Source organism: Marmota monax, unplaced genomic scaffold (assembly GCF_021218885.2).
Source record: "Marmota monax isolate L192 unplaced genomic scaffold, Marmota_monax_Labrador192_F-V1.1 WCK01_AAM20220418_F8-fsc00078, whole genome shotgun sequence".
NCBI classification, from domain to species: domain Eukaryota; kingdom Metazoa; phylum Chordata; class Mammalia; order Rodentia; family Sciuridae; genus Marmota; species Marmota monax.
This window is the reverse complement of record NW_026694865.1, coordinates 3,815,097-3,840,210: the sequence shown is the minus strand read 5'-3', so window position 1 is coordinate 3,840,210 and position 25,114 is coordinate 3,815,097. Positions and strand designations below refer to the sequence as shown.

Below are 25,114 nucleotides of genomic sequence, written 5' to 3'. Positions count from 1 at the left end.
TCTAAGGACACGTGGTTGGGCAGGGCGACCTAGAAGGCCCTAAACATCAATTTCCAGTTTTCCCGGCTGCTGTAGTCTGCAGGTGAGGTGGCACCTACTGCCTCAGCCAAAGAGCAAAGTGAGAGACCAGCAGCACCTTTCGTGCCTGGAGCTTTGCTGTGGCTTCAAGACCCACCAGGATTCCTCTTAGCCTATATGAGCCAGGACAGCGGGACTTGAAGGAAACTCAGGGAAGAGTCGCCTGCACAAGAAGCAACCCAGGGCCTCCTGGAGCCTGGATGTGGCCTGAATGGGAAAGACACATCTGAAGGAGGAAACCTCAGAAAGTGGGAGATTGGAAGTGAAGGCAAAGTGGCTTCTGAATAACTTCTTTGAGAACCTCTATGTCCCATGCACTGACCCAGATGGAAACTAGCTTTGGTCTGGAGCACAGTTGTTAGGAACTGCACAATCCTGGACCCACTGACGGCCGAAAAGAAAACCATTTACAGATCCAGCCAGAATCTTTCTGCTCAATGAACGCGGGGTGCTAGGCGTGAGAAAAGAAGCTCTGGTTTGTGGAAACCCACACTTTTGTCCTGGGAAAACGGCCAGCGCCGAGCTAGGTGCAGTGGGGGCGGCCCTGGGTCTGGGCGCCTGCTTTGAAGAGGGTAGGGTTCAGCACCACGAACAGCGGTCGCCTCTGTCTCTCCCCCTCCCAAGCAGCCCTGGGTTCCTCCTCCTTCTCCCCCACCCCACCTCCTGCAGTCTGGAGATGGGCAGTGTCCGCCCCTCCTTCGCCTCCCTGCTCCTTGCACTGCCCCCTCCCGCCCACGTGCATGCGCGACTGAGCAGAGGGGCCACCGTCCCCGAAGTCCGGGCCGGCAGGGCAGGTTGCGAGGGTGGCTGAAGGCGCGTGGATCTGGGCGCCAGAAAGCCTGGACTTCGCAATGGCATTGCTGTGTGGCCTTGGGCAAGTCACTCTCCATCTCTGGGTCCCACTTCCTTCCCAATACAAAAAAAGGAATTGGGTTTCTTGCAGCTGGGGCATTTCTGAGGTCTTCATTACCCCTTCTCCTACCTCAAACCCCAGGGGCTTTAGTTCCGGCACCACCACGGGTCTGAATAACAAAAGGCGCCGGTCCAGGGAACAACTGAGCTTGAATCCCCACTGCCAATACCTTCGGTGCGCCCGACTTGGCGCGCCCAGCTGGGCGGGCCCGGGACTAGGCGAAGGCGCTGAAAATGGCTCATCTGCTCTCTGCTTTCTCTATTTCTTAGGAGCGGCGGCATGGAGGCTCTCACCACTCAGCTGGGGCCGGGGCGCGAGGGCAGCTCCTCTCCAAACTCCAAACAGGAGCTGCAGCCTTACTCGGGCTCCAGCGCCCTCAAACCTAACCAGGTGGGAGAGACGTCGCTGTATGGGGTGCCTATCGTGTCTCTTGTCATCGACGGCCAGGAGCGCCTGTGCCTGGCGCAAATCTCCAACACTCTTCTCAAGAACTACAGCTACAATGAGATCCACAACCGACGAGTGGCTCTGGGTATCACGTGCGTGCAGTGTACGCCGGTGCAGCTGGAGATTCTACGTCGGGCCGGGGCCATGCCCATCTCCTCGCGCCGCTGCGGCATGATCACCAAGCGTGAGGCCGAACGCCTGTGCAAGTCATTCCTGGGCGAGCACAAACCACCCAAACTGCCCGAGAACTTCGCCTTTGATGTGGTGCATGAGTGTGCTTGGGGCTCGCGTGGCAGCTTCATCCCTGCGCGCTACAACAGTTCGCGTGCCAAGTGCATCAAGTGCGGCTACTGCAGCATGTACTTCTCGCCTAACAAGTTCATCTTCCACTCGCACCGCACACCCGATGCCAAGTATACTCAGCCAGACGCCGCCAACTTCAACTCCTGGCGTCGTCACCTCAAACTCAGTGACAAGTCGGCCACAGACGAACTGAGCCACGCTTGGGAGGACGTCAAGGCTATGTTTAATGGGGGCACGCGCAAGCGGACCTTCTCGCTGCAAGGAGGTGGCGGAGGAGGCGCTAATGGCGGGTCCGGTGGTCAAGGGAAGGGTGGAACTGGTGGCGGTGGTGGCGGGGGTCCAGGGTGCGCCGAAATGGCCCCAGGCCCACCGCCCCACAAAAGCCTGCGCTGTGGTGAAGATGAGGCGGCCGGGCCTCCGGGTCCACCTCCTCCCCACCCACAGCGCGGACTTGGCCTGGCGGGAGGAGCTAGCGGCCCGACAGGCCCTGGAGGGCCTGGTGGCAGCGCAGGCGTACGTAGCTACCCCGTGATCCCGGTGCCCAGCAAAGGCTTTGGCCTCTTGCAAAAGCTGCCCCCGCCACTTTTCCCTCATCCTTATGGTTTTCCCACGGCCTTCGGCCTATGCCCCAAAAAGGACGACCCAGTATTGGGTGCAGGTGAACCCAAGGGCGGCCCTGGCACCGGGAGCGGCGGCGGCGCGGGCACTGGTGCCGGTGCAGGTGGCCCGGGAACCGGCCACTTGCCCCCAGGAGCAGGGGCCGGCCCGGGCGGCGGTACCATGTTCTGGGGGCATCAACCTTCTGGGGCAGCGAAGGATGCAGCAGCGGTAGCTGCAGCGGCGGCCGCCGCCACTGTGTACCCGACGTTCCCCATGTTCTGGCCAGCTGCAGGCAGTCTCCCGGTGCCGCCCTACCCCGCCGCGCAGAGCCAAGCAAAGGCCGTAGCGGCTGCTGTAGCAGCGGCGGCGGCGGCAGCGGCGGCGGCTGCTGGCGGCGGCGGCCCAGAGCCCCTGGACGGTGCTGAGTCAGCCAAGGACAGTGGCCTCGGAGCTGAGGAGCGCTGCCCGAGTGCATTGTCCCGCGGGCCCCTGGACGAGGACGGCGCTGACGAGGCACTACCACCACCCCTGCCCCCCCTGGCCCCTCCACCGCCTCCGCCAGCACGCAAGGGCTCTTACGTGTCTGCCTTCCGACCTGTGGTCAAGGACACCGAGAGTATTGCCAAGCTGTATGGTAGCGCCCGAGAGGTGTACAGCGCGGGGCCTGCTCGTGGGCCAGGGCCAGGCGCGGGGACAGGCGGCGGCTACGTGAGCCCAGATTTTCTGAGCGAGGGCAGCTCCAGCTACCATTCCGCCTCGCCCGACGTGGACACCGCGGATGAGCCGGAGGTGGACGTGGAATCCAACCGTTTTCCCGACGATGAGGGTGCCCAGGAGGAGACCGAACCTAGTGCGCTCAGCGCGGGAGGTGGCCCAGACGGGGACCAGCCCACTGGGCCCCTCTCTGCTGCTTCCTCAGGCGCAGATGGCCCCACAGACTCTCCCGATGGCGGTAGCCCTCGGCCCCGGCGCCGCCTCGGGCCTCCCCCAGCTGGCGGGTCTGCATTTAGTGACCTGGCAGCGGATGATGTGGTGCGGAGACCCGAGAGAAGCCCGCCAAGCGGCGGCTATGAGCTTCGAGAGTCTTGCGGGCCCCTGGGAGGCCCCACGACGGCCAAGGTGAGCTCAGAGACCGCTCAGCCGGTAGCACCTACCCCTTTACCCCACCACTCTCATGTAAAGCACCCCAAGTGGGCGGCGGGAGGCCCGAATTTTGTTCTGCGCAGCAGCCCCGGCTGCTCCCAGCAGGCCCAGCCTTGGGTTCTCTGTGGAATTGGGGTCCTGGGGCCCCGAGTGAGGTTTCGGAAGATCGGGGGCAAGCCTGGGGAGTGTGTGTGCTTTGTGTTTGTTGTTAGGTGTGAGGATGGGAACCGGCAGAGATTGCCAGACACCAGAGAGAAATAAAAGGGTTCTAGAGGAAGAACGAGGAAAGAGAGGGACTTAAACCAAGAGAGAAACGCTCTCATACTCCAAGGAGAGCTAGTGGGTAGCGAGAGGAGAGGGTGTCCTCTTCCCATTTAGGATCCTAGCAGTACTGAGTCCTAGGAATCTTCCTTCACCCCAACCAGCAGCTTTCCGAGTCTCTTCACACTCCCTCATTAGGAACCGTTCACAGGGTTTGATGCTGGGAAACTGTCTCTGGACCGTGCGCGGGGCGCAAGGGGGTTCTAATGTTGGCAGGGCTGGGGCTGGAGGAACAGGTTGTGGCTAGGCCGGAATCATTGACCTTCCTGAAAGTGGGTGCGCACACCTATACATTTCCATTCGGTTCATTAAAACACGAATCATTAACCGGATGTGAAAGCATCATTTTTGCCTAGGATAGGACCCAGGCCTGGGCAGGAGGGGAAATGGGGGAAATGAGGCGAGCGCAGAGAACCGGGGCGGCTTTGAATGGCCTTTGGCTTGGGAACCGCTTCATGTTTCGAGTATTTTTTTTCGCGAGGGCCAATAATTACCTGAATCTACAACAGTGACAGACTCCAAGGGCGCAAGGGCACAAGGGTGCGCCACGTGCGTCCCCGCTACCCCTGCCCTTAGGTCCCGCGGGCAAGCCACCCTCCCCTACCTCCTAGGAGTTTCCTGTTGGCTGCGGGGCGGGACTGGGCGGTTTCCGGCAGCCACCAGGAGCCCCCCTAATCGCTTGTCATTTCTCGGCCGCAGCAGGTGTACGCGCCGGAGAGGGATGAGCACGTGAAGAGCGCCGCGGCGGCGCTGGGGCCCACTGCTTCCTACCTCTGCACCCCCGAGGCCCACGGTAACGCCTTCCAAGGCCTCTGGCCACTGTGATAGGGGAGGGGGTGCGAATAGAGGGTAGGCCCAAAAGAGGCCAGCGAGGGAAGCCGAGGGCAGAAAGAGAGACCCAGAAAAAGCGAAAGAAAGAGAGAAGGAAAGAAAAATAATGAAAGAAAAGGGAAGCTGAGAACTCCTAACAACTCCCACGGGCTGATTACTTAAAAAAACAATACCAACCTACCTTCTCCACCACACATACACACATGCTCCAGTACACCTCCTACGAGGGTTAAAATCTTAAAAAAAAAAAAAAAAATCACGCCTGCATCTCCTTCAGGTTCCCTCATTTATTCAGCAAGTGTGTTGGTCTTCAGGGTTCCCGGTGGCCGGGCCAGGTCTGGGCGAAGGATGAGCGAGCTTGGCTGCGCGCTTGGATACCCCGGAAGCGTCGGCCCACTGTGGGGGGCGGGGGAGCCTGCACTTGGCTCAGGCCAGGTTGCCAGCAGAGGAGGGGTCTTGGAAATCTGGGCAAGCGAAGGCAACCAAGCCAGTACAATTTCCTGACGCACCACACTACGCGCTAGGCCGCTGCCTGGGCTGCGATCTCCGCGGGAATCGCGCGGACAGACCCAGCGGCCACGCGCGCTCGCGGTGCCCCAGTATCTGCGTACGATGTAGGTCGCCCGTCCCTGGTGGGCTCTGCTGCTCGTCTCGCTCTTTTTCGAGGGGCTGGGGAGTGGCGTGAAGCCGCAAGACTAGCAGACCATGTGCGGGGGAGGGAGTACCCTGCCCAAAGCCTCAGGGCGCGCGCCTGGGCTCACAGTCGGGAACCAGAGGCGGCCACCACGTTTTTAATTAGGGCTTGGGCGCCCCAACCGCGGCAGTGCTGGCAGTATCGGGGTCACAATTTCTTTGCTTCTCCTTGAAACTCGGTTTATTGCCTTTAAGAACCAGATAAGGAAGACAATCACTCGACCGCCGATGATTTGGAAACGAGGAAATCCTATTCAGACCAAAGGAGTATCTCCCAGCCAAGTCCCACAAATACAGACCGAGGTGAGCACTGAGATTCTTTGAGCCCCACTCGCCGCCGGGCTGTGGGACCCACGTCGCACAGGTTTCCACAGGCTTGTGAGGCGGTTTCAATCAAGAGCAAGAGGCTGCCACTTACTATTTAAATGTTGCAGGGGAGATGCAGGCCAGGTTCCAGAGCTACCCCCTTTGGGGTTTTTCCGATAAGGGTAGTGGACATACTAAGAGGAAATGGAGAGATCACCTCACCCATCTGAAATAGGTCAAAGCATTTCCTTCCCTAGGATATCCTATCTCCCTGGGGCCCACTCTCCTACTCCCTAAAATGATGGCTTAGAAGGTGTGTAGTGCTGACCGCTTGTAACTGCCTTCTCTAAAAGCAGAAGGGTCTGGAGTAGGTCCGTGACTTGGTATAGGTCCCGGGATACTCACCCCTCCCCTCTCAAGCCTTCTCCCGAGACAAAATCCTTCTTACCTCCCCCTATATCCCAGGCGAAGAAGGGCTTACCTTGGATGTCACAGGAACTCAGCTGGTGGAGAAAGATATTGAAAACCTGGCCAGAGGTGAGGTGAAATCTGTGAAATGGTACACTGTGCTTGCCGGGATGGGCCCCTCCTGTAGAGAGGAGGTAGTTGCTGTAGTGGGTATGTGGGAAGACCTTGTTATTGGGGAGAGAGGTTGAGTTTTTATTTCATTAAGTAGAAAGGATAATCCTCTGAACACATCCTGGCAGAGAGGTATATGTGTATATGTGGGTAGGGAATGAACAAGCCCCTGTAGGTTATTAGAAATTTAGGTTCCCAAGGCCTGAGACGGTCTTGAATAGCCCAGTGAGAAAGAGAAATGAGCACTGATTCTTAGAACTCAATGTCTGTGAACATCAGACAGGATAATGTGGGTCTCCCAAACTCCATGGAAAAACAGGAGGTTGTTTCTCCTCCTCCTCCTCCTCCTCCTCCTCCTCCTCCTCCTCCTCCTTCCTTTTTTGAGAGTAAGATTGCAAAGAGGCATTTATTTTAGGAACAGGTGAGAGGTTACAGTACTTTCCCTGGAATTAACATGTAACTATTTCTGTGAAGATGGAGCTTGTTTGCAGAATGGGACCCCCAGGGTTGCTTTGCCTGCAAGGGGGAGAAGTTGGCTTGAAGCATAGAGGAAGGGAGTCTCAAACCCCACTTTGCCTGTCCATCTTCCATTGCTATGTTTCAGAGGAACCTCTTCATGTGGAGGGCTCAAATACTATTGGCCCCATGGCTAGGGCAGCCTCCCCTTCCACTTGTCTGGAAGTGGCTTCTGAGGGCTCTAAACAGTGTTTTCCACAGTCCATGAATTATCTTGGAAATTGGTGGGGGAAGGAACACAAGCTTTTTCCATTTTTCCTAGTTACAGATTCTGTCATTACCTTCACAATCACTGGTGCTTTATATGAGGGTTCTTATGGGCATCTCCTTATATTACAACTAAACTGTTATTAAGTATGTCTATTTCTCTGGGAAAGCTGTCCAAGGCTTTGACCACATTCTCCCTGATTTGCACTGAAAGAAGGGAGTAGAACTGTCATTTGAAGTGGGAAATAAGGTTTTTGTGGGTCATCCTCTAGGATTAGGGGGTTAGGAACAACTTAAAGCAGATGACAACCCAGTCATTTCCTGGAACCAGGGTCTAGGAATCCAAAATGGATTCCATCCTCCTGAATTTGACTCTCCAGGGCATCCTACCCACTTAGCCCTGAGTCTTCACTCAAATCCTTTGGACTGGAATGGGAAAGCTAGAGTTCTGAAGGCCTGTATACCAACTAAGGTTCTAGGACTATTAGCCAGAGCAAGACCTCAATGCCTAATGGGTCCCTTGAGTTCTCCATTCCCCTCCCTTACCTCCTACTCTCCCATTCACAGAAGAATTGCAAAAATTGCTCCTGGAGCAAATGGATCTCCGAAAGAAGCTGGAGCGAGAATTTCAGAGTCTCAAAGGTATTTCCATCCCTCCTCAACTCATCTCAACACTGTCAACCTATCCTGCTCTAGGAATGGGGTACAGGCAGGTGGCTAGAGGGGAAGAACTCTGTTTCCCTCTGTTTCCAGCTAGGCATAGGACTGGGTGGGGGTGGGGGTAGGGGTGAAGATGGGAGGGAGTGGGGAAGTGGAGCTGAGGGGGAAGGCTGTGCATAACAGCTCTCACTTAATCAATTTGCACAGATAATTTTCAGGATCAAATGAAGAGGGAATTGGCTTATCGAGAAGAAATGGTGCAACAGCTGCAAATTGTCAGAGGTAAGACGGGAGTCAGGTGAGCGCGTGCACGGGCCGTAACTGCCTCTCGTCTGGCAGGAGCCGCAATGTTGGCTCAGTCATTTGGATTTAAATTGAAGGTAATTTAACAATTATTTTTTTTATTTAATATCCTTTGTATACTCTGATTAGCCTCAGAATGGCAAGCGAGCCCAGCAAACGGCTTGCAGGCATCATTACATGGAGTGATTGAACTTCTTATCGCGGCAATTTCCATGGTTTCTAAATTAAAAATCGAGGCGTAAAATTACCTGGGAAGTAATGCCTAAGTTTGCTTTAATTTTGGTTAGATCCGTCTGCCTTTAAGCGCCATCCCAGGCCATTTCCTCCCTCTGTCAGTTTGCAGTTTGGAGTGTTGGTGCCCCCTCCCCCCGTCCCCAGAATTGTTTCTGCGAGGGGCCGCGCCAAGGGGAGGGATGTAGCCCTGACTGTGACCCCGACCGCCGGAAGGTGGTCTGCGTTTCCTCACCAATCCTCCATGTCTTCCAGATACTCTATGTAACGAACTTGACCAGGAGCGGAAGGCGCGCTACGCCATACAGCAGAAATTAAAAGGTGCGAAACCCCCGAAACAAAGATAGCACCGCTACCAGGGGGCTGGCTGTACTATGGGATGGATGGATGGATGGATGGATGGATGGATGGATGGATAGATGGCGAGGCTAATGAGGGGGAAGGCTAAGGTCTACATGAATCAGAAACTGAGAAGAGACGAGTGGGAATTGATTGTAATGGGGGAAATTATTCTAGAAGGGCAGGGTAAGAAGAAAGTGTCCTCTGAGCTTTAATATCAGAAAATCTGCCTTGTGGTTCAACTCTGGCCTTGGGCAAGTCGATCCCTCTTTCTCTGCGCCTCAGTTTCCTTTTCTGTAAAATGGGGCTATTTAACCAGAGCGATGATTCTGAATCACCAGCTTCTCTCCTATATCTTTTCTGATCTGGTCGGTTGAGAACCCCTGAACCCAAAGGGTGAGTCGGGTGGGGGGAGTGGGACGGTGCACTGCAGAGGCCAGGTGAGGCAAGTGCGGCGGCCAACGTAGCTGGTACCACTCTCTTCCCTAGAAGCCCACGACGCCCTGCACCACTTCTCCTGCAAGATGCTGACGCCCCGCCACTGCACTGGCAACTGCTCCTTCAAGCCCCCACTGTTACCCTAGGGCCGGCCCGGCCGCGCCCACGCGCCCTCAAGCCATGCTGCTCCTTCTTGTAAATACCCGCTGCTGTGGCGGCCCAGAGCGAGGAACAAGCCATTCGGACCCGACCGATGTAAATACAGCCGCCCGTCCGCCAGTCCGCCGGTCCTCCTTCCGGGCGCCCGGCCTTGTCCGGACCTTCCCGGGCGTCCCAGTCCAGGGCCCCGGCTCAGTTTCCAAGTGTAAATACCGCCTCGCCCCTCGGTTGAACTCCAGGGCATCGGACCTCAAGGGGTTAACTGGACCCACGGGGGTGGTGGGAGGAGGGAAGAGGGAGGACATCTCCCACCCCCCACCCAGCCCGCGTACAGCCTCGGACCCCAATTGTGAATACAATGTAGCGACTTCGCTTGCGCCGGCCCCGCGCTCCCAGTCCCGTCCACTCTCTTGTTCCTAATGACTAAGTGGCTATGTGCAATGGATATAAATGTACTGTGAGTCTCTTGGTTCAGTATTAGATTCACTTTTTATTTATACTCTAAGTTGTTTTTCTTTCTTCTCCTGGACCTACTTCCAGTCCCCTTTGCATCCCCCGCTTTGGATTTTTCTTTATTTATTTATGTTGTAGTTGTAACTTCTCGATGTAACAGCACTTTAAAAGGGCGACAACTGACTCACGAGATGGCGACCACCTTAAGCCTGTTTGGGGAGACCACCCTGTATCCGAGACTTTTGTTTTTAATAAAAAAGAAAATCTGTCAATTCCTGGGAGTGCGCGGGGCGGGGAAGGGGATGGGGCGGGGGAGGGGATGGGGCGGCGGGGGGGGGGGGCGGGGGGGGGCGGGGGGGGGGGCGGGGCCGGCAGAGGACTGTGACACAGGTGGGGCGTGGGGACAGTGGTGCGGGGTCTAGGGCGCCCAGGATTAGAATTGTGCTTGTTCACCTAGACAGAAGCAAGTTCCCAGACTTCTCAACGGACCCAGCCAGACCCAGTCACCCCCAGGTCACCTCCTCTCTGCCTTAGGGACCCTACCCTAAGGGCCCCGGTTAGGGAAAGGGAATAATTGTAAGGTCCCTGGTAAGGTGGTCCCTTCTCTTAAGACGCTTGTAGGGACTGGGTTCATTCGTGCCTTATTTCCACGCCTGTCCAGGGAAGTCACCTCCCGGGCTTTCAGAAATAAAGAGACTTTTAGGCTTGCCTGGAGTTTGGGTTCAACCAGAATAGCCTCTAGCTGGCGTGGGCACTGCTGGTCTGTCTGGCAGCGCTGGGTCGGGATGAGCCTCAGTGGGACAATCCTGGAAAAGGTGAACTTTAGCGCTCATTCACATAGGTCCTCCCGCTGGCTCCACCGCGACGGGCAAGGAGGGAGTCCTGGCCGCATTTTGATAATCCCTCCAGTTTAGTGTAAGTGGAGTTGAGGACTGCAGTCCGCAGGTGCCAGGGCCAAGGCACTCGCCGGGCTTCCGCTGGGGCATCCAAAGCCCGACTCGCGCGGTTGATGAAGCTTCGCCCTGTGGAAGCCTTGGTCGGCCGGTTCCCACAGCGCACCTCCAGGTTGGGAAAGTGTTGGTATTGGGAATCACTCAGCCCCGGCAGAATTTCACCTCCAAGTCGGACTAGCAAGGGTCCGTGCTGTGCCCTTTATTTTGCCTGGGCCTCCGATTGGGCCTCTACAAAATGACATTTGGGCCTCCGTCCCCGGAGGCTCATGGAAACGCTCTGGGAGTAAGACGCCAACCGCTGCCAGGACCTGCGCCAGGATGGCCTAGCTCTCCAGACACCCCCAGACTAACTATAAGTCTCTCAGGCGGGGAGACCCTGGCGGCGAGTGGCGGCCCAGGGACTCTCGCCAGGTAGCTCCGGGCTTGAGCGCTCGGGGGTGCGGGCCGTGAGTTTCGTGGGGGGTGGTCTGGAGGGCCTCGCGCGGAGCTGGCGCGCCCCGGGACGCCGGTAAGGGGCTCACACCGGAGTCTGCCGCGCAGTGGAGGAAGGAAGCCAGTCCCAGAGCCCCTTGAGCTCGGGGATATTCCTAGGGCAAAACTCAAGAGAGAACGTGTGGGAAAGAATTGCGGTGGGGGCGCCAGGCAAACTGTGAGGTACTGCCTCGAGGTCTCCAGGCTGGGACCTTCCGGGGAGTTGGAGCCTTTCATACAGGCGGGCGGACCAGATCAGTTCTCCACTGCACCCTCTGCGAAGCGAACTCCAGAGAGGAAGTGACTTGCATCCCCAGGGCTTGCCAGGGGCGAGCGGAGCTGAGATGGAGCCCTGCCACGCTGTGTTGGAGATGGCACGCGCATTTCCCCACAGCATAAATGCACCTGTGGCGGTGCACTTTCCTTCTCTGTAAAATGGGCATAACAGTTATCACTTAGGGAGGAATTTCCATGGCTGTGCCCCAACAGAGAAGCCTAACAAATATTCCTTTCCACCCTTCCCTTCCAAATTGCCCCAAAGTGGAAAAGAGCAAGCAGGCAGCCGGAGTCCACCGGTCGAGGCGCCCCATCTGGGCCGGAATCTCTGTGGATTGGGGGTGTAGGTGGATACGACCCAGAAAGTTCAGTTGCAAAAGCCCTCCTGGGCTCTGCATCCCTTTGAAAGTGGTCTGTTCCCTCCCCAAAATGTTGATAACCAAACGATCGGTATGGATGTAATTATCAATAATTATACGAATTATTGCTGATTGCGGGGCTCGTAGCTACTTTAATTAGTTTACCAGATTCTAATTAAGTTAAATGAAACATTAATAGGGAAAATATGCTTTAAAAAACCACCCAGGATTTTAAGTCTATTTCTCGCCACAACGTTGCCACCTTGCGACGGTTTTTAGGCATTACAGTCAACGCTTGAAGGCCGGGATTCCGGTACCGTGGCTCTCTGGGAGGGGGCTTTAAAACGGCCGGTGAGCCACAGAATGTATTCCGAGATGCAGTCTCCAGGTATGTGGTTCGGCACCCCTAGCCCCTACTGGTGCTTCCAGAAGATCTGGCTCTGGCACGAGATCTGGAGGTACCGGACCCAGTAAACAAGCCCCTCCACCTCCCGCTGCTTTTTCTCCAGAAGAATTCCCAGTCCTCTTGCAAGCTTGACATATGGTCTCTATCCCCACTTGTCCAGAAGATCCAGGGCAAGAAACTGAACAAAGTTGGAGCCGCAAGTAGAGACAGCATCAGGCTGCTTTATTTTTCACTTCCCTGAGAAAGTTGAGTAAGTCGTGCTTCCCACATCCATTTCCTCTGCCAATGGAACTAACCTGGAAGAAAATACACCTAGAAGACCCTTCAACTCCAGAGTAACCTGTGTTATCATGACACTTGGCTCATGAGGCTAACAAGGCACTCCCTCTCTTTGTGATCCTTGGTTGTGTGGGTCTGTAAGTACCTCCACAACTGGGTTCACACCTTGCACTTCTTGTGATCTCCAACACAACACCCAGTGCTCCACAGGCACACAGCAAATGTTCACAAGAAAGGGTTCCAACTTGGTGGTTCACCCAGGTGCTGGAAATGTCTGAGAGAAGGAATCCATAGGTGCTTCTGGACAACAGCCACTGAGAAGCAATTAAGCTGATTTGCATAAGGTTAATTAAGCACAGGCTTACTGCTCAGAAAGAAGATTCTTCATAAATAGGATTCATTTGGGGGGCAGGTATCAAGGAAGATATTGCCAACCTAAAATAGAAAAATTTTCCTCCTGTTCTAACTGTGTCCCAAAGAAAGGGCCCCATCATACCTCACATTTTGCAAGGTCACCTGCCATGCACCTGTCCAACAATTACCACTTACCCTGTTGTAAAGTGTAGCTTTGATCCTTTAGAGAAATGTAACTCCTGCCTTGAATTTAGAATATCAACAAAAGCAGGATTAAATCTGAATGATTTTTCCATTAATTCTAAATAGAACCTTTCCATCCCAGAAGCAGCACAGTGTAACGAGCCCAAACTATAACCAGATTTGCTGAGATCTCAACTGCCATTGACTAATTTTGTGACATTGGGCAAGTCATCGAATCTCTTGATCCTCCAGTCTCATCTCTAACATGAGGGTAATAATAGTACCTACTTCATGGAACTGTTTTGTGCACATAATGAGTTAGCATTATGTAAAGTGCTGAGCACATAGGAAGTTAGTATATGTAACTAGATGTATATAGCATATATGCTATATATATTAAGTATAGGCAACTATATGTATACACTATATATGTATATATGTAGGCAATTATATGTATATACTACATATGCATATAATTATATGTATATACTACATATCCATATAGTATATGTAACTATATGGATATAGTGTATATAAGAAGTTAGTATATGTAAAGCTCCTGGCACATAAGAAGTGCAATCTGTGTTTGAGAAGACCACAACTCCCTCCCAGTTCATTTTCTAGCCCCAGTCTGTGGTCCTCTATTCCTCCAGAGCTCAGGAAAAGGGACGTAACAGGGCGTTGTCCAGCCTGGCCTCTTGAATTTTCAAGACGCATTTATAAGAATCCACAAGCACCCAGGTTGGAAAGGCATCCTGCAGTGCCAATAGTCTCTTTGACTATACATGTCCAAAGGGGGCAAGTGAATTGCCCAACTTCTCTCAGCAAATCTCAGAGCCAGGAAGGTCATCCAGGTCTTTGGATTTTCCAGAACTAGGAATTGCCTGTGTCTTTTCCTAATTCCTGCTCCAAGAGAGTGATCATGCTAAGAAGAATGACAAGTTTCTTTAGAATAATCTGAACAGCACTTACTGAGATTTGGCCTCCATAAGACCTCCTTCCTAAAACAAAAACTAGTAAATTCCTGTCTCCTGAGTTGTGTCTCCTGGGTTGTCCTTGCTGAAGGAGGGGGAGTGGCACCAACATTGTTAGTTTCTCTCTTTAGCACCAGAAGGAGAGCTTTAAAACTACTCACCCAGTTGCCCAAGATGTTTCCAGGCATCTTTGAGAGAAGAAGAGAAAAACCAACCAGTAGATGTTGTCCTTTAACTTTATGCATGGAAGTTCTTGAGGAAGTGCAAAGAGGGGGCCCACAGACCCCCTAATCTCGGCTTTAATCTGATAAAGACCATTCGTCCTATTCCGAATGATGCAAGGTAGCTGCAGGCGGCCAGAGTACCCGCAGCTGTTGTCCTAGGCTCCAGGGCTCCGCATCTGACCGCCAACTCTACTGCGTCCTGAGAGCTGTGTGGCGGCTGAAGGAGGATCTCTGGGGTCTTGGCTGCTGAACTCATGTGCATGTTCTTGCACCAACAAAGCTAACACGTCATTTTTCTTTTGAAAAGAATGATATTTTTTTAAAAAAAGGTTTTATATATAGGGATGTGTAGCCACTTGGTTACACGGTCTTGCCCAGGTTGCTTTACATCCCTGTCCCCTGTAAAATGGGGACAGTGATGCACAGTGGACAGAAATATCAGGAATATGAAGGTGAGAATTGGTGATACTGAATAAGTATCATGGTGAATACTGAAAAAATAAGTGGTGGTTGTTATTATTTTAAAGATTCAGAGGAGTCGGTCAGTGTTATTTCGTCTGTTTATCTTTACACAAGGTCCTGTTGTGTTTCTGACCTAAAATGGGCCAATTTTTCAAGACCTGTTCTTAAATGTAAGGTGCAGCAACATTCAGTAGAGTGCAGAGGGAAGCTGAAAGAAGACCGTAAGAAAAAAATTGGAGCCAAAAGCCAGAAGGCATTGTAGTAATTAATCTATTTAGGTACCACCTCTTTTCATTCAGTCTCCTGGGATTACTATATTTTACCTCGGGTCAAACAATAAAACAGACCCGTAGGCAAAAAGAGTTGTATACATTAGGGTGTGAACTGAACAGGAGTGGACCTGGGGTAGAAAAATATGGAACGCTTCACGAATTTGCGTGTCATCCTTGCGCAGGGGCCATGCTAATCTTCTCTGTATCGTTCCAATTTTAGTATATGTGCTGCCGAAGCGAGCACGTTTGTAGGGGTTCCCCAGAAGCTATATACGGTTCACAATCTGAAAGCTTTTACAGTTACGGTGAACAAGAGTGTGACTCTTTTTCAAAGCCCAAAATATTTTGGAAATTACAGCCTCCTATATTGCTGTCTTAAAAAATGTTCTTTGTGTTTAAGGCAAGTTAAAACTAATTGTTTACCTAACATCCTTATATCGTGTATGCAAATGAGGGGAGTATGGGAAATTGGCCCTCCTCCCGCCCGACCTCTGCGCTCGCCTCGCTTGCAGTGCTGACAGGCAGAAGCAGTCACGTGGCGCGAGCCGTTGGTGAGCTCGTTCTGTGCGGGTTGGCCAGGCGCGGAGGACTCAGACCTGGGCTCTTCTGCGACTGCTGTGTGGGACAACGCCACAACACCGTGGCCCTCAGGTCTGCAGAGCAGTGTGCGAAATGCCAGGACGTTTTTGGTGGTAGGGGCCATGGTGCCCGTGAAGTCCCCATTTCCAGCACCTGGAAAAAGATTGCTCACACTGATCGAGCCGTGCCCTCGCGGAGACCCTTGACCTGTGACCTTAGGGGGGGGGGGCACCCGTGAGCCGGAAGGGGCGGGGGAGGGACCGGTCAGTACTGAGGCTGAGGAATCATGTGGGGGGTGGCCTCGTTAGGGCGCTCCTTCAGTTTTCCCCTGGTTCTGGGGATCAGAACCTGTGCTTAAAAAGCCAAGGGGAAGAGAGAGGGTGTCCACTCTGGAGACCTGATTTTCCAGAGTGTGATTAGGGGTTGGTGGTGGTCCAGGAAAGATGACCATCCTTTGATCTTGGGCTTACTAAGGAGCAGACATTTAACCTAATTGGTATCCTTCTCACCCGTTTACAGGTTAGAAAACGGGGCTCTGGGAGGTTAAACCATCAGCCCCAGATGATCCTGCTAGTGATGAAAGAAGTTAGGAAGTCTATTTTCAAAAACTGGTCTTTTCTTCACAGTAGGGCTCTGAGAAAAGATTTGGGATCAGAGTGCAACACCCCCTCCCCACCTAGCTTTCCCTCTTAGACCAAGACTCAGCCCTGACTTTTCTTCCTGTCTGCCATCATTCCTTCAAGAAATACTGAGCACCTTTGATGTCAGTACTGGGGCTGGAGCTGTGTGTGATTGAGTGGTCAGGGAGCTTGGGTTCCACGAGGGAGCCAGTCAAATACTAGAGAGCCTTCACAATGCTGAGACATGCCATAAAGAAAGCATGGCATAGAGAGACTGAAGGATGAAGTCGGCTTCAGTTTAAGAGGAAGCCACTGAGAGGACAGGGACAGAATTCAAGGCAGAAAAAAGACATCTGAGTCATTTTCATGCAATGGAGCCAGTCCTTCAGGGATGACACCATGGAGGTAATTGAAACTCCCCCAATTGCTATATGGCTCAGTATTGTGAGAGGGGAGTGCCTGGCCTGGGGACTCGAGTCTTCCCCCTCTCTACCTGTGTTCAGTGTAATGAAAATCAACCTGCAGGCTGCCCAACTTCTCATCTGACCTGTCTCTAAACAAACAGCAATTGCAAATCTCAGAATGCTAATATGGCCTTTATTGAGCAAAAGAGCTAATTTGGGCAATGATGTTTCCCTCAGATTTACAAAAGGGAATTGCAAATAACCAAAAAGCGTATTAACATTGATGGGAGATGATGCTAATCTTCAATTAGCATCCACGTTTTTATCCATTTATTTAGAGAGAGAGCCTTTTCGACACAGTCAATGGGCACACGTGTCACAGTGACAGGTACAGCTAGTGAGTTCATAACTGCCTTATTGTAGAAACCAGCAGGAGACAGGCCTGGTTATTGCTCGCCATTTCTGGCTACACAAGCCTGTGTTATTTTGAGCCAGAGATGGTGTGTTTTGTTTGTTTGTTGTTTTTGATCTGCTTCTTGTTGGGCAGTTGAGCAGAGGAGAGAGATCTCAGTTCTAGTTCACAGCATCCTGGCCCTATCTTTGTGACCTTGGTCAACTCCCTGAACCTGTCATTCTGGTCCTGTTTTATCTTTGGCAAATTAAGATACCCTGGGGATGTGGCTCAAGCGGTAGCATGCCTGGCATGTGTGCGGCGTGGGTTCGATCCTCAGCACCACATACAAATGAAGATGTTGTAGCCGCTTAAAAAAAAAAAAAAAAAAAAAATATATATATATATATATATATATATATATATATATATATATATATAATTCTCTCTCTCTCTCTCTCTCTCTCTTTAAAAAAAAAATTTAAGATACCCTAGAGTTGATCTTGAACATCCTCCAGCCTTGACCTGCTGCAATTCTTGTAACTGGGTAACTGAAGGGCTTTTCTGGGGAACATCATTAGCAAGATGTAAAAATCCAATACTATTTTTTTTATATTATTTTGGAAAGGCCCAGGAGCAGTCCATAGGGCTATTGTGGTCCTAGGTTGCAGGGTCTGCCAAACCATAAGCTTGTCTCAACTCTGAAGGCCCAACATGGAGGAAGGGAGAGAGAGGGTGCTATGGTTTGGATATGGTGTGTCCCCCAATGTTCACTGGAAACTTGGTCCCTAGTGTGTCCATGTTAAGGTAGTGGAACCTTGAAGAAGTGAAACCTAATTAAGATAGTGGGTGGATAAGCATGAAGCTGGAGAAGAGACAGTATGGAGGGTCTCAGTAAGGAAAGGACTTCCCAGGAAGCCCTAAACCCCACAGACCTCAAGGGGATAGGCATGAAAGGTGATAAGTGTGTGGGTGCCAGAAAGAACAGGCACTGGTTGGCAGTCCTGGAGCTGCAGTGACAGCCGAGTTCCTGCCAGCCTTCAGAACTGCTGGCTTCTCTCCACCTGAGGTGACCAGAATTTGGACAATCTTCCCTAAGTGTCCTGCGCTGCAGAACCCAAGGAGATGAGGCATGGTGCCCAGACCTGTCGAAGGTGTTACTTTCCACCACCCTGAGAGGGAGACATTATAGCCAGCTTTTATTTGATTTTTAACAATGAAGAAATGGACTCATTCATATGAGGAAATGTCGGTACAGTTACAAGATCCTAGGATTCTCTAAAATTAGAGTGTTTCCCCTATGGTCATAGAACATTTTATGTTTCGTATCTCATTTCATCTGGAGGGCAGGGCCTGGAACAGCACTGGCTCCAGGAGAGGGGAAGCATCAGGGTGCAGAGAGGAGCTGCCATACCTTCTCTGACTGTGGCACCCTGGGATGAGTGGCATTACTGTGGGGAGGTGTTGCCCTGGACTGGTGTGCTAACTTCATAGGCCTGACCCTAGAAGCTCCAAAGGCTCCAACACAGAGTGTGGCCAACTAGAGGGGTTTGAAGCAGGGGAGGATCTGCCACCCAGACTGCTGAAAAGCCTTTGAGCAGCTCCTATGCAGGGTTAATTCTTGCTCCATGATGAGTCTTTTTTTTTAAAAAAAAAGAACCTTTATTTTTGTTTACTTATTTTTTCTTTTTGGGGTACCAGGAATTGAACTCAGGGGCACTTGACAACTGAGCCACATCCCCAGCCCTATTTTGTATTTTATTTAGAGGGTCTCACTGAGATGCACAGTGGCTTGCCATTGTTGAGGCTGGCTTTGAACTTGCGATCCTCCTGCCTCAGCCTCCTGAGCTGCTGTGATTACAGGTGTGCACCACCATGTCTGGCAATTGTATATTTATTTTGAGTGTGGTGCTAAGGATCAAACCCAGTGCCCCACATGTGCTAGGCAAGCGCTCTAGAAGATCTGGAAGATCAGTGAGCTTACAGCCCTAGCCCTTGATACTTCTCTTTTGAAGCATACTCTCCCACTAATTCACCTCCAAGTGAATGAGTTTTTTACAAAATGAGCCTGGGAAGAGTGGGGCATGGAAAGAGGGCAGTATGCCCAAGCTCAGAGGGTGACGTGAGATAGGAGGAGAGTCAGCCATGTGAGGACTGGAGGTTCTCCTCCAGCCTCTGAGGCAGCTGCCTGGAGTTGCGGCTGGCTGGCTTGGTCCCTGTTGTGGTGAGCACTCTAATCTTGGCTCTTTCCAAGGATTTGGATTTGGAGGGAGGCAGCACAGCTTTTACTGTCCCCAGATCTCATATTAATTCCTGGAACCTCTTGACCATCTGAGTTTCCTCGCCTCTAGGATGTGACCCTGCTGCCTGCTTTGCAGGTTGGTTGGAAGATCAGGTGCAGATTAGATGTGAAAGGCTCTAGTGCATTAGATGAGCTGATCACACCAAGTGTTCAGAACAGTCCCTGGGCACCTGGGAAGTACAGGATGGGTATAAAAATACTCAAAACATAATCACATCCTCACTCTCCTGTCTTCTACTTTCCTAAATTTTGCAACTATGTAGATGACACAAATTGTTTTTAAAAGTGGTAACAATGAAGTGGGGAGGATTCCCCAATTTTGGCTCCTTTTCTTAGCTCTCTGGGAATTGTTTTAACCTAGATGTCTTTTAGGTCTTGGGTGAGAGTTACTGAAGGCTCAGGTTAAGATGCAGTGATCTTGCTAGGAAAGGACAGCACAGTGACTCACTGCTTCCTGTTAATTCCTGGTGGGATTCCTTGCCCTTTAAGGGCTTCCTCCAGTGTCCTGTTTCATTTGAACATCTCTGAAGGTAAGCACAAGGGGGTTTCTTATTGTCTTATTGATGGGGAAAGCTTGGGCCTAGAGTTTATGTGACCTGCCTAAGGACACAGCTAGTCAGTGAGGAACTTTTACTCCCAGCCCACTCTGACTCTGAAGGCTAACTTTCTACCCAGACAGAGTAAGAGTACAGCATGAGGGATTCTGGGACCCTCTCCCCTAAGAACCTTGCTATGATGCGTCATTGTATTGAGCTGTTGCTCTCTTAAGGACTCATTGTGGTTTAGTTCCTTGGGACCCTTGCCTCTGGCCTCCCCAGGGTGGTGGAAGAGCCTGAGATGCCTAGAGCTGGGGGTGGTATACTCTGATGGGCACAGGAAGAGGAATGACCAAGTCTGAGTGCAGCCGGCCAGCTGCTCTCTGGCTTTTGTGTCTGTGTGGCTTTGCAGGGTGGGAGGAAAAGAATGACCCCCTCTTCCACGTCCTCCCTGCCTGGGGTTCCCCTAACATCATTCACTCCCAAGGCTACACCTGAGGACAGCCATGGTGCAGGGCAAACTGCAGTGGCTTTCAGCCAGGAGAGTCCCTGTTTACGAGCCAGTGACTCCACCAACTGGCTGGGGCACTGAAGCGAGTCTCTTTTAGTCGCTGGGCCTCAGTCTCATCATCTCTAAAATGGAAGTGATGATTTCCCCACTGGCTTTACAGGGCTGTGAGGCCCCATGAGCAATCCCACTGGAGATCCCTGGGAGATCACAGATAGGAATGTGGTCGGGTCAGACTCCCCTGGCAGCCTCGCAGACTAATTGCTCGCCCTACCTGGGGAGGGAGGCATTTGCACATCAGGAACAGACCCACAAAGTCAGAGCACAGGATGAACCGTCACGTTGTATTAATATTTTCACACCACTTAGCTCTCATTAAAATGTACTTTGCTGAATTTAATATGTGATTTCAAATGACACAACATATTAAGTGCTTAATATACTAGAAATTATGAAACTATTATAGTCAATGCCATATGAAATAATTAGACTGAATTAAACTTTAGCAGCCAAGTGAAGGAAAGACTTCAACTTGTAATGTCTTCAAGTAGCTTAAGCCACCACTGTAATTCCCCAAATAAATGTCCAGAAATGAGGATCTTTAAATAAAAACTGAAACTTAATCCATATTTACATGCAGTAGCTCTTCTGGGCTTTGGTGATGTGGCGCACGTTGCCTGGGGGAGATGAGGGGCCCTGGGGCATGCCCCCACCAGGGAAGTGACAGGATTAGGGCTTCACCTTGCTTTGCCTCTGGGGCCTGACTGGGGGATGATTCAGGCAGCATGGAGGAAAGCCTTCTGCTGGAGTGACAGATTGGTTGTCTTTGCCTCAAGTCAGCCTGTGGCAAGCTGAAAATAAAAGTAAACCTACCTTATTTAACAATTACTGAGTACATTCTCTGTGCTAGCCATTCTATATGCACCTTCTCACTTAATCATCAGTCTATCTGTGTTCCTACTACCACTTTCAAATGACGAAACCAAGGGTCTCTAGAAAGATTAAGTGAATCATCTAAGGCCTTAAGTGCTCACCCACATCACCTTGTAGTGATGTGGTGATAAACTCTTCGGTTTTCTCACTCTGTGTGTATGTGTGTGTGTGTGCGCGCATGGGTGTGAGTGTGCACCACTTCCTGTTTTAATAATGATTGACCAGACACCTCAACCTGCTGACAATGACCTACCTGTATGTTTATCATATTCCAGCCATGGAGGGTAGGGACTGTAACTTGGCAGTTTCACTTTGAAAAGGACATGCAGGCTGGCCAGGTTACATAGGGAATGCTCTCGGAGTACTCATTAATTCAGAAAGAGTGAATTCATCTCCTCCTGAGTATCCTGACATATACCTTTGTGTAGCTCTCATATATTAGACAGTCTCTCTCAAAGAACAAGGAATACTAATTTCTAATCACCCTTACAATCTACTAATCATAAGGAATACTAATTTCTTAGCTACTAAGATCCCAACGTCTCAATTACTCACACCAGGATGAAAATATTGATCCACTGGGCTGTTTGAAAAATACAAATTGTAGTGCAGAGATTTAAATATATTATCTTTTACTGAACAGCAAAGATGACCTTAATAGAGGCAAAAAAAAACTTAGTGCAAGCACACACATCGCTTATAATTAACTGAAGACATGTTTTTTCTATAAGTTAAAGATTAGATCCTGTCACATATAAAAGGAATCCAAATAACAGTGGCTCTAAGATGATGGAGGTGTATTTCTTGTTTGCATGAAACCAATTATCTTTTGCATTAGTAGCCAGATTCTAGTACCCTTCAGGGTAACAACTCCGTCCAATGGTTGCTGGACTCCAGCCATTGGGAAGGAGGAAGGTGAAAAGGCAAGGGACCACGTTACTGTCCTGAATAAAAGCTGTGACTTGGCCTACCACCTACCACTCCAGATAGGTCCCTTTTAGCTGTTCTTCTTCCTCCCTTCTGCAGAGCACCAAGAAAGGAGAGGGAAAATCTTCCCGGGACCATGCTGGACATTTTACACAGGATTCCATTTAAATCTTGATTATATCGTGTGAGGGTGGAGCAGCTGCAGGTCAGGGGAAGTGCTATCCACATGTGGAGGCTGGGAGTTGGTGGGGCAGTGGGGCGGGGGCGGGGAAGCTGAAATGCTTGCACAAGAAGCCCAGGGGCTTCCAAGAAGGAAGGAATGAAACCTCCAACCCTTGCTCTCTGAGATTCGGTTTATTAAAATGTCTCAGCATGGATCAGATGGTTCTGACCAAGGTAGAGTGGTAGGAATTTTCATTATGTCCTTAAAATACAGCTACCAAGAGCATAGAAAGTGAAGGGACTAACTGATAAAAAAGACTACTTGATTGAAAAATGGCCAAAAGATTTGAACAGGCACTTTGCAAAACAGGAGCTTCAAATTCTGAGGTTAGGAATCCATTTCAAGTGTAAAATGAACTCTTAACCTCAGCAGTCATCAGAGAAGTGCAAAATAAATTGCCTCACAGTTCACATGGAGAAGTCTGGGGACAGCAAGTGCCGGTGAGGAGGTAGTAGGGTATGGGAATGTGGCTGGAGAGGGGAGATGGCTGGGCTGCTTGGGAAAACTGTTTGCATATCTTCTAAAGTTGAGGATAAACACATCTATGACTCAGTTCTTTCATTTCTAGTTATAAACTCTAGAGAAACTCATGCACATGAGCATTAAGTCACAGGCAAAAGAACTTTTAAGGAGCTTTGCTTGTAACGCCCCAAACTAGAAATAAATCAAATGCCCATGACCAGAAAAATGGTTCCCTACATTGTGGCATATTCATGCAACAGAATCCCATGCAGTGATGAAAATGAAGACACTAAGTTAGAACCAGTGTTCTGGACTGAGGGTGTCCTTCACCCTCACCCTCACCCTCTAATTCATATGTTGAAGTCCCAACTACACCTAAAAAATAAATATTAAAAAAAAGAATACAAGTAACAATAAATGTTGGCAAGGATGTGGGGGAAAAGCTACACTCATACATTGCCGTTGGGTCTGCAAATTGGTGCAACCACTCTGGAAAGCAGTGTAGAGATTCCTCAGAAAACTTGGAATACAAGCACCATTTGACCCAGTTATCCCACGCTTTGGCATATACCCAAAGGACTTAAATCAGTATACTATAGTGATGTGACCACATCAATGTTTATAGCAGCTTAGTTTACAATAGCTAAGCTATGGAACCAACCTAGATGCCCTTCAATAGATGAATGGATAAAGAAAATGTGGTATATATACACAGTGGAATATTACTCAGCCATAAAGGAGAATGAAATCATGACATTTGCTGGTAAATGGATGGAACTGGAGACTATCATGCTGAGTGAAATAAGCCAATCTCAAAAAACCAAAAGCTGAATGTTCTCTGTGATATCACAATAAGGGAGGGGAGAATAGAGGTTCATTGGATTAGACAAAGGGGAATGAAGGGAAGGGAGGGGGGATGGGAATAGAAAAGACAGTAGAATGAATGAGAGATAACTTTCCTATGTTCATATATGAATAGCGTGACCAGTGTAACTCCACATCATGTACACCAACAAGAATGGGAAATTATGCTCCATGCGTGCATGATATGTCAAAATACATTCTACCATCATGTATAACTAAAAAGAACAAATAATGAAATTTAAAAAGGATTGCTGGTGGCGAGGCTTGCTTGAGTGCCCCTGGTGGTGGGCCTAAACAGCGCCATCGCCCTCGCCTGTGTCGGAGTGCTCTTCATTGGCTACTGCATCTACTTTGAGCACAAGAGTCGGAGTGACCCCAACTTCAAGGCCTTGGAATGAAGACAGAAACAGAAGCTAGCCGGCCCAGTGGCCACTGTAATCCCAGAAAAACAAAAAGTCAGATATAGAAGCTTTCCAAGGAGAGAGCTGGGCTGGGCTTTCCAGGTTGCCAGACCTTAAAGATGCTGAAGCTGTTGAGAAGTTCTTCCTTGAAGAAATACAACTTGGTGGAGAGCTGCTAGGTCAAAGTGAATAGGAGAAAGGCGGGGACCACCTGACAAACGCCATTGCTGTGTCTGGACAGCCACAGCAGTTGCTGCAAGTGTTACAGCCAACTTGTCCACCACCAATGTCCCAGATGCTTCTGACTAAGCTCCCAAAAATTAGCCAGAGAATTTTAAGTGCTCAGAGCTTGGCTGAAGATGATGTGGAATGCGAAACACATGTCAACATAATAAAATCTCAGTTAAAACATTTAAAAAATGCTTAACTTGGAAGTTGAGCAACTCGTGGGGGAATAGGGCAAATGTGCTTGTTATAGATTGTCCTACATTAAAGTCTACCAAAGCTAATATTTGCTTTGTGTAGACCCATTCGTTTTTATTTATTTTTCCCAGTGAAAAGTGTATTTCAATACAGCTTTTCATTTTATAAGTACACTATGAGTTACCAAAATAAATTAAAAAAAAAAAAAGAAAAAGAAAAATTGCAGGTCTGAGGCCAGCCTTAGCAACTTATCAAGACCCTGTCTCAAAAAATTAAAAGGGGTGGGGGATATAACAGAGTGGTAGAGCACCCCTGGGATTAATCTCCAGTAAAGCACTTTTAAAAAGTCAACATGTAAATAATAGATAGAAAATTATATTGTTTAAAGTGCAAAATGAGGCAATACTGAATGCTATTGCTATTGGATTATGAAAGTTGTCAGGATCAAAATGGAGTCCCTTTTGTTAAAATGGAGGGTATCTTCTGCATATGTCTGATAACAAGAATTATCACAAAAGACTTGGCTGGAACTACAACCTTGCACAAAGACTGTCACAATCCTATACAAAGAATACTTCTGCAAGAACGTCTGTCCAACAACGTCTGTTTATCCCTGCACTGCTGCTACCCTTGTTGTGAGTCCTTGAACAAACCTGATCTTAAATCTTGTGGCCAAAGATTGTGGTTTCAGAATCTCTTTTGTTATCATCTTTATTTCACCTTTAAGAACATTCTCTGGCTCTGCCTTTTGAATACACACAGTTTACTATGGCATCTTCCCTGAATGAATTTAATCTTTGGAGATTCT

General features: G+C 50.1%; 1 protein-coding gene, 1 non-coding gene and 1 pseudogene across 2 annotated transcripts; 2 read left to right on the top strand and 1 right to left on the bottom strand.

The window, feature by feature from the left end:
• Positions 1-929: 929 nt before the first annotated feature.
• On the top strand, positions 930-9,092 carry Skor1 (SKI family transcriptional corepressor 1). Its single transcript, XM_046426687.1, is given in 10 exon segments — positions 930-992; positions 994-1,037; positions 1,261-3,460; positions 4,508-4,598; positions 5,525-5,632; positions 6,101-6,172; positions 7,505-7,579; positions 7,805-7,879; positions 8,387-8,452; positions 8,960-9,092. Coding segments are annotated over 10 exon segments (2,889 nt in total). The 3' UTR covers positions 9,055-9,092.
• A 5,778-nt stretch (positions 9,093-14,870) lies between these two features.
• On the bottom strand, positions 14,871-14,977 carry LOC124080674 (U6 spliceosomal RNA). The gene has a single exon (XR_006847761.1). It is a non-coding gene; the product is annotated as a U6 spliceosomal RNA (small nuclear RNA).
• A 1,354-nt stretch (positions 14,978-16,331) lies between these two features.
• Positions 16,332-24,310, top strand: LOC124080576 (mitochondrial import receptor subunit TOM20 homolog; annotated as a pseudogene).
• The last annotated feature ends 804 nt before the right edge of the window (positions 24,311-25,114 follow it).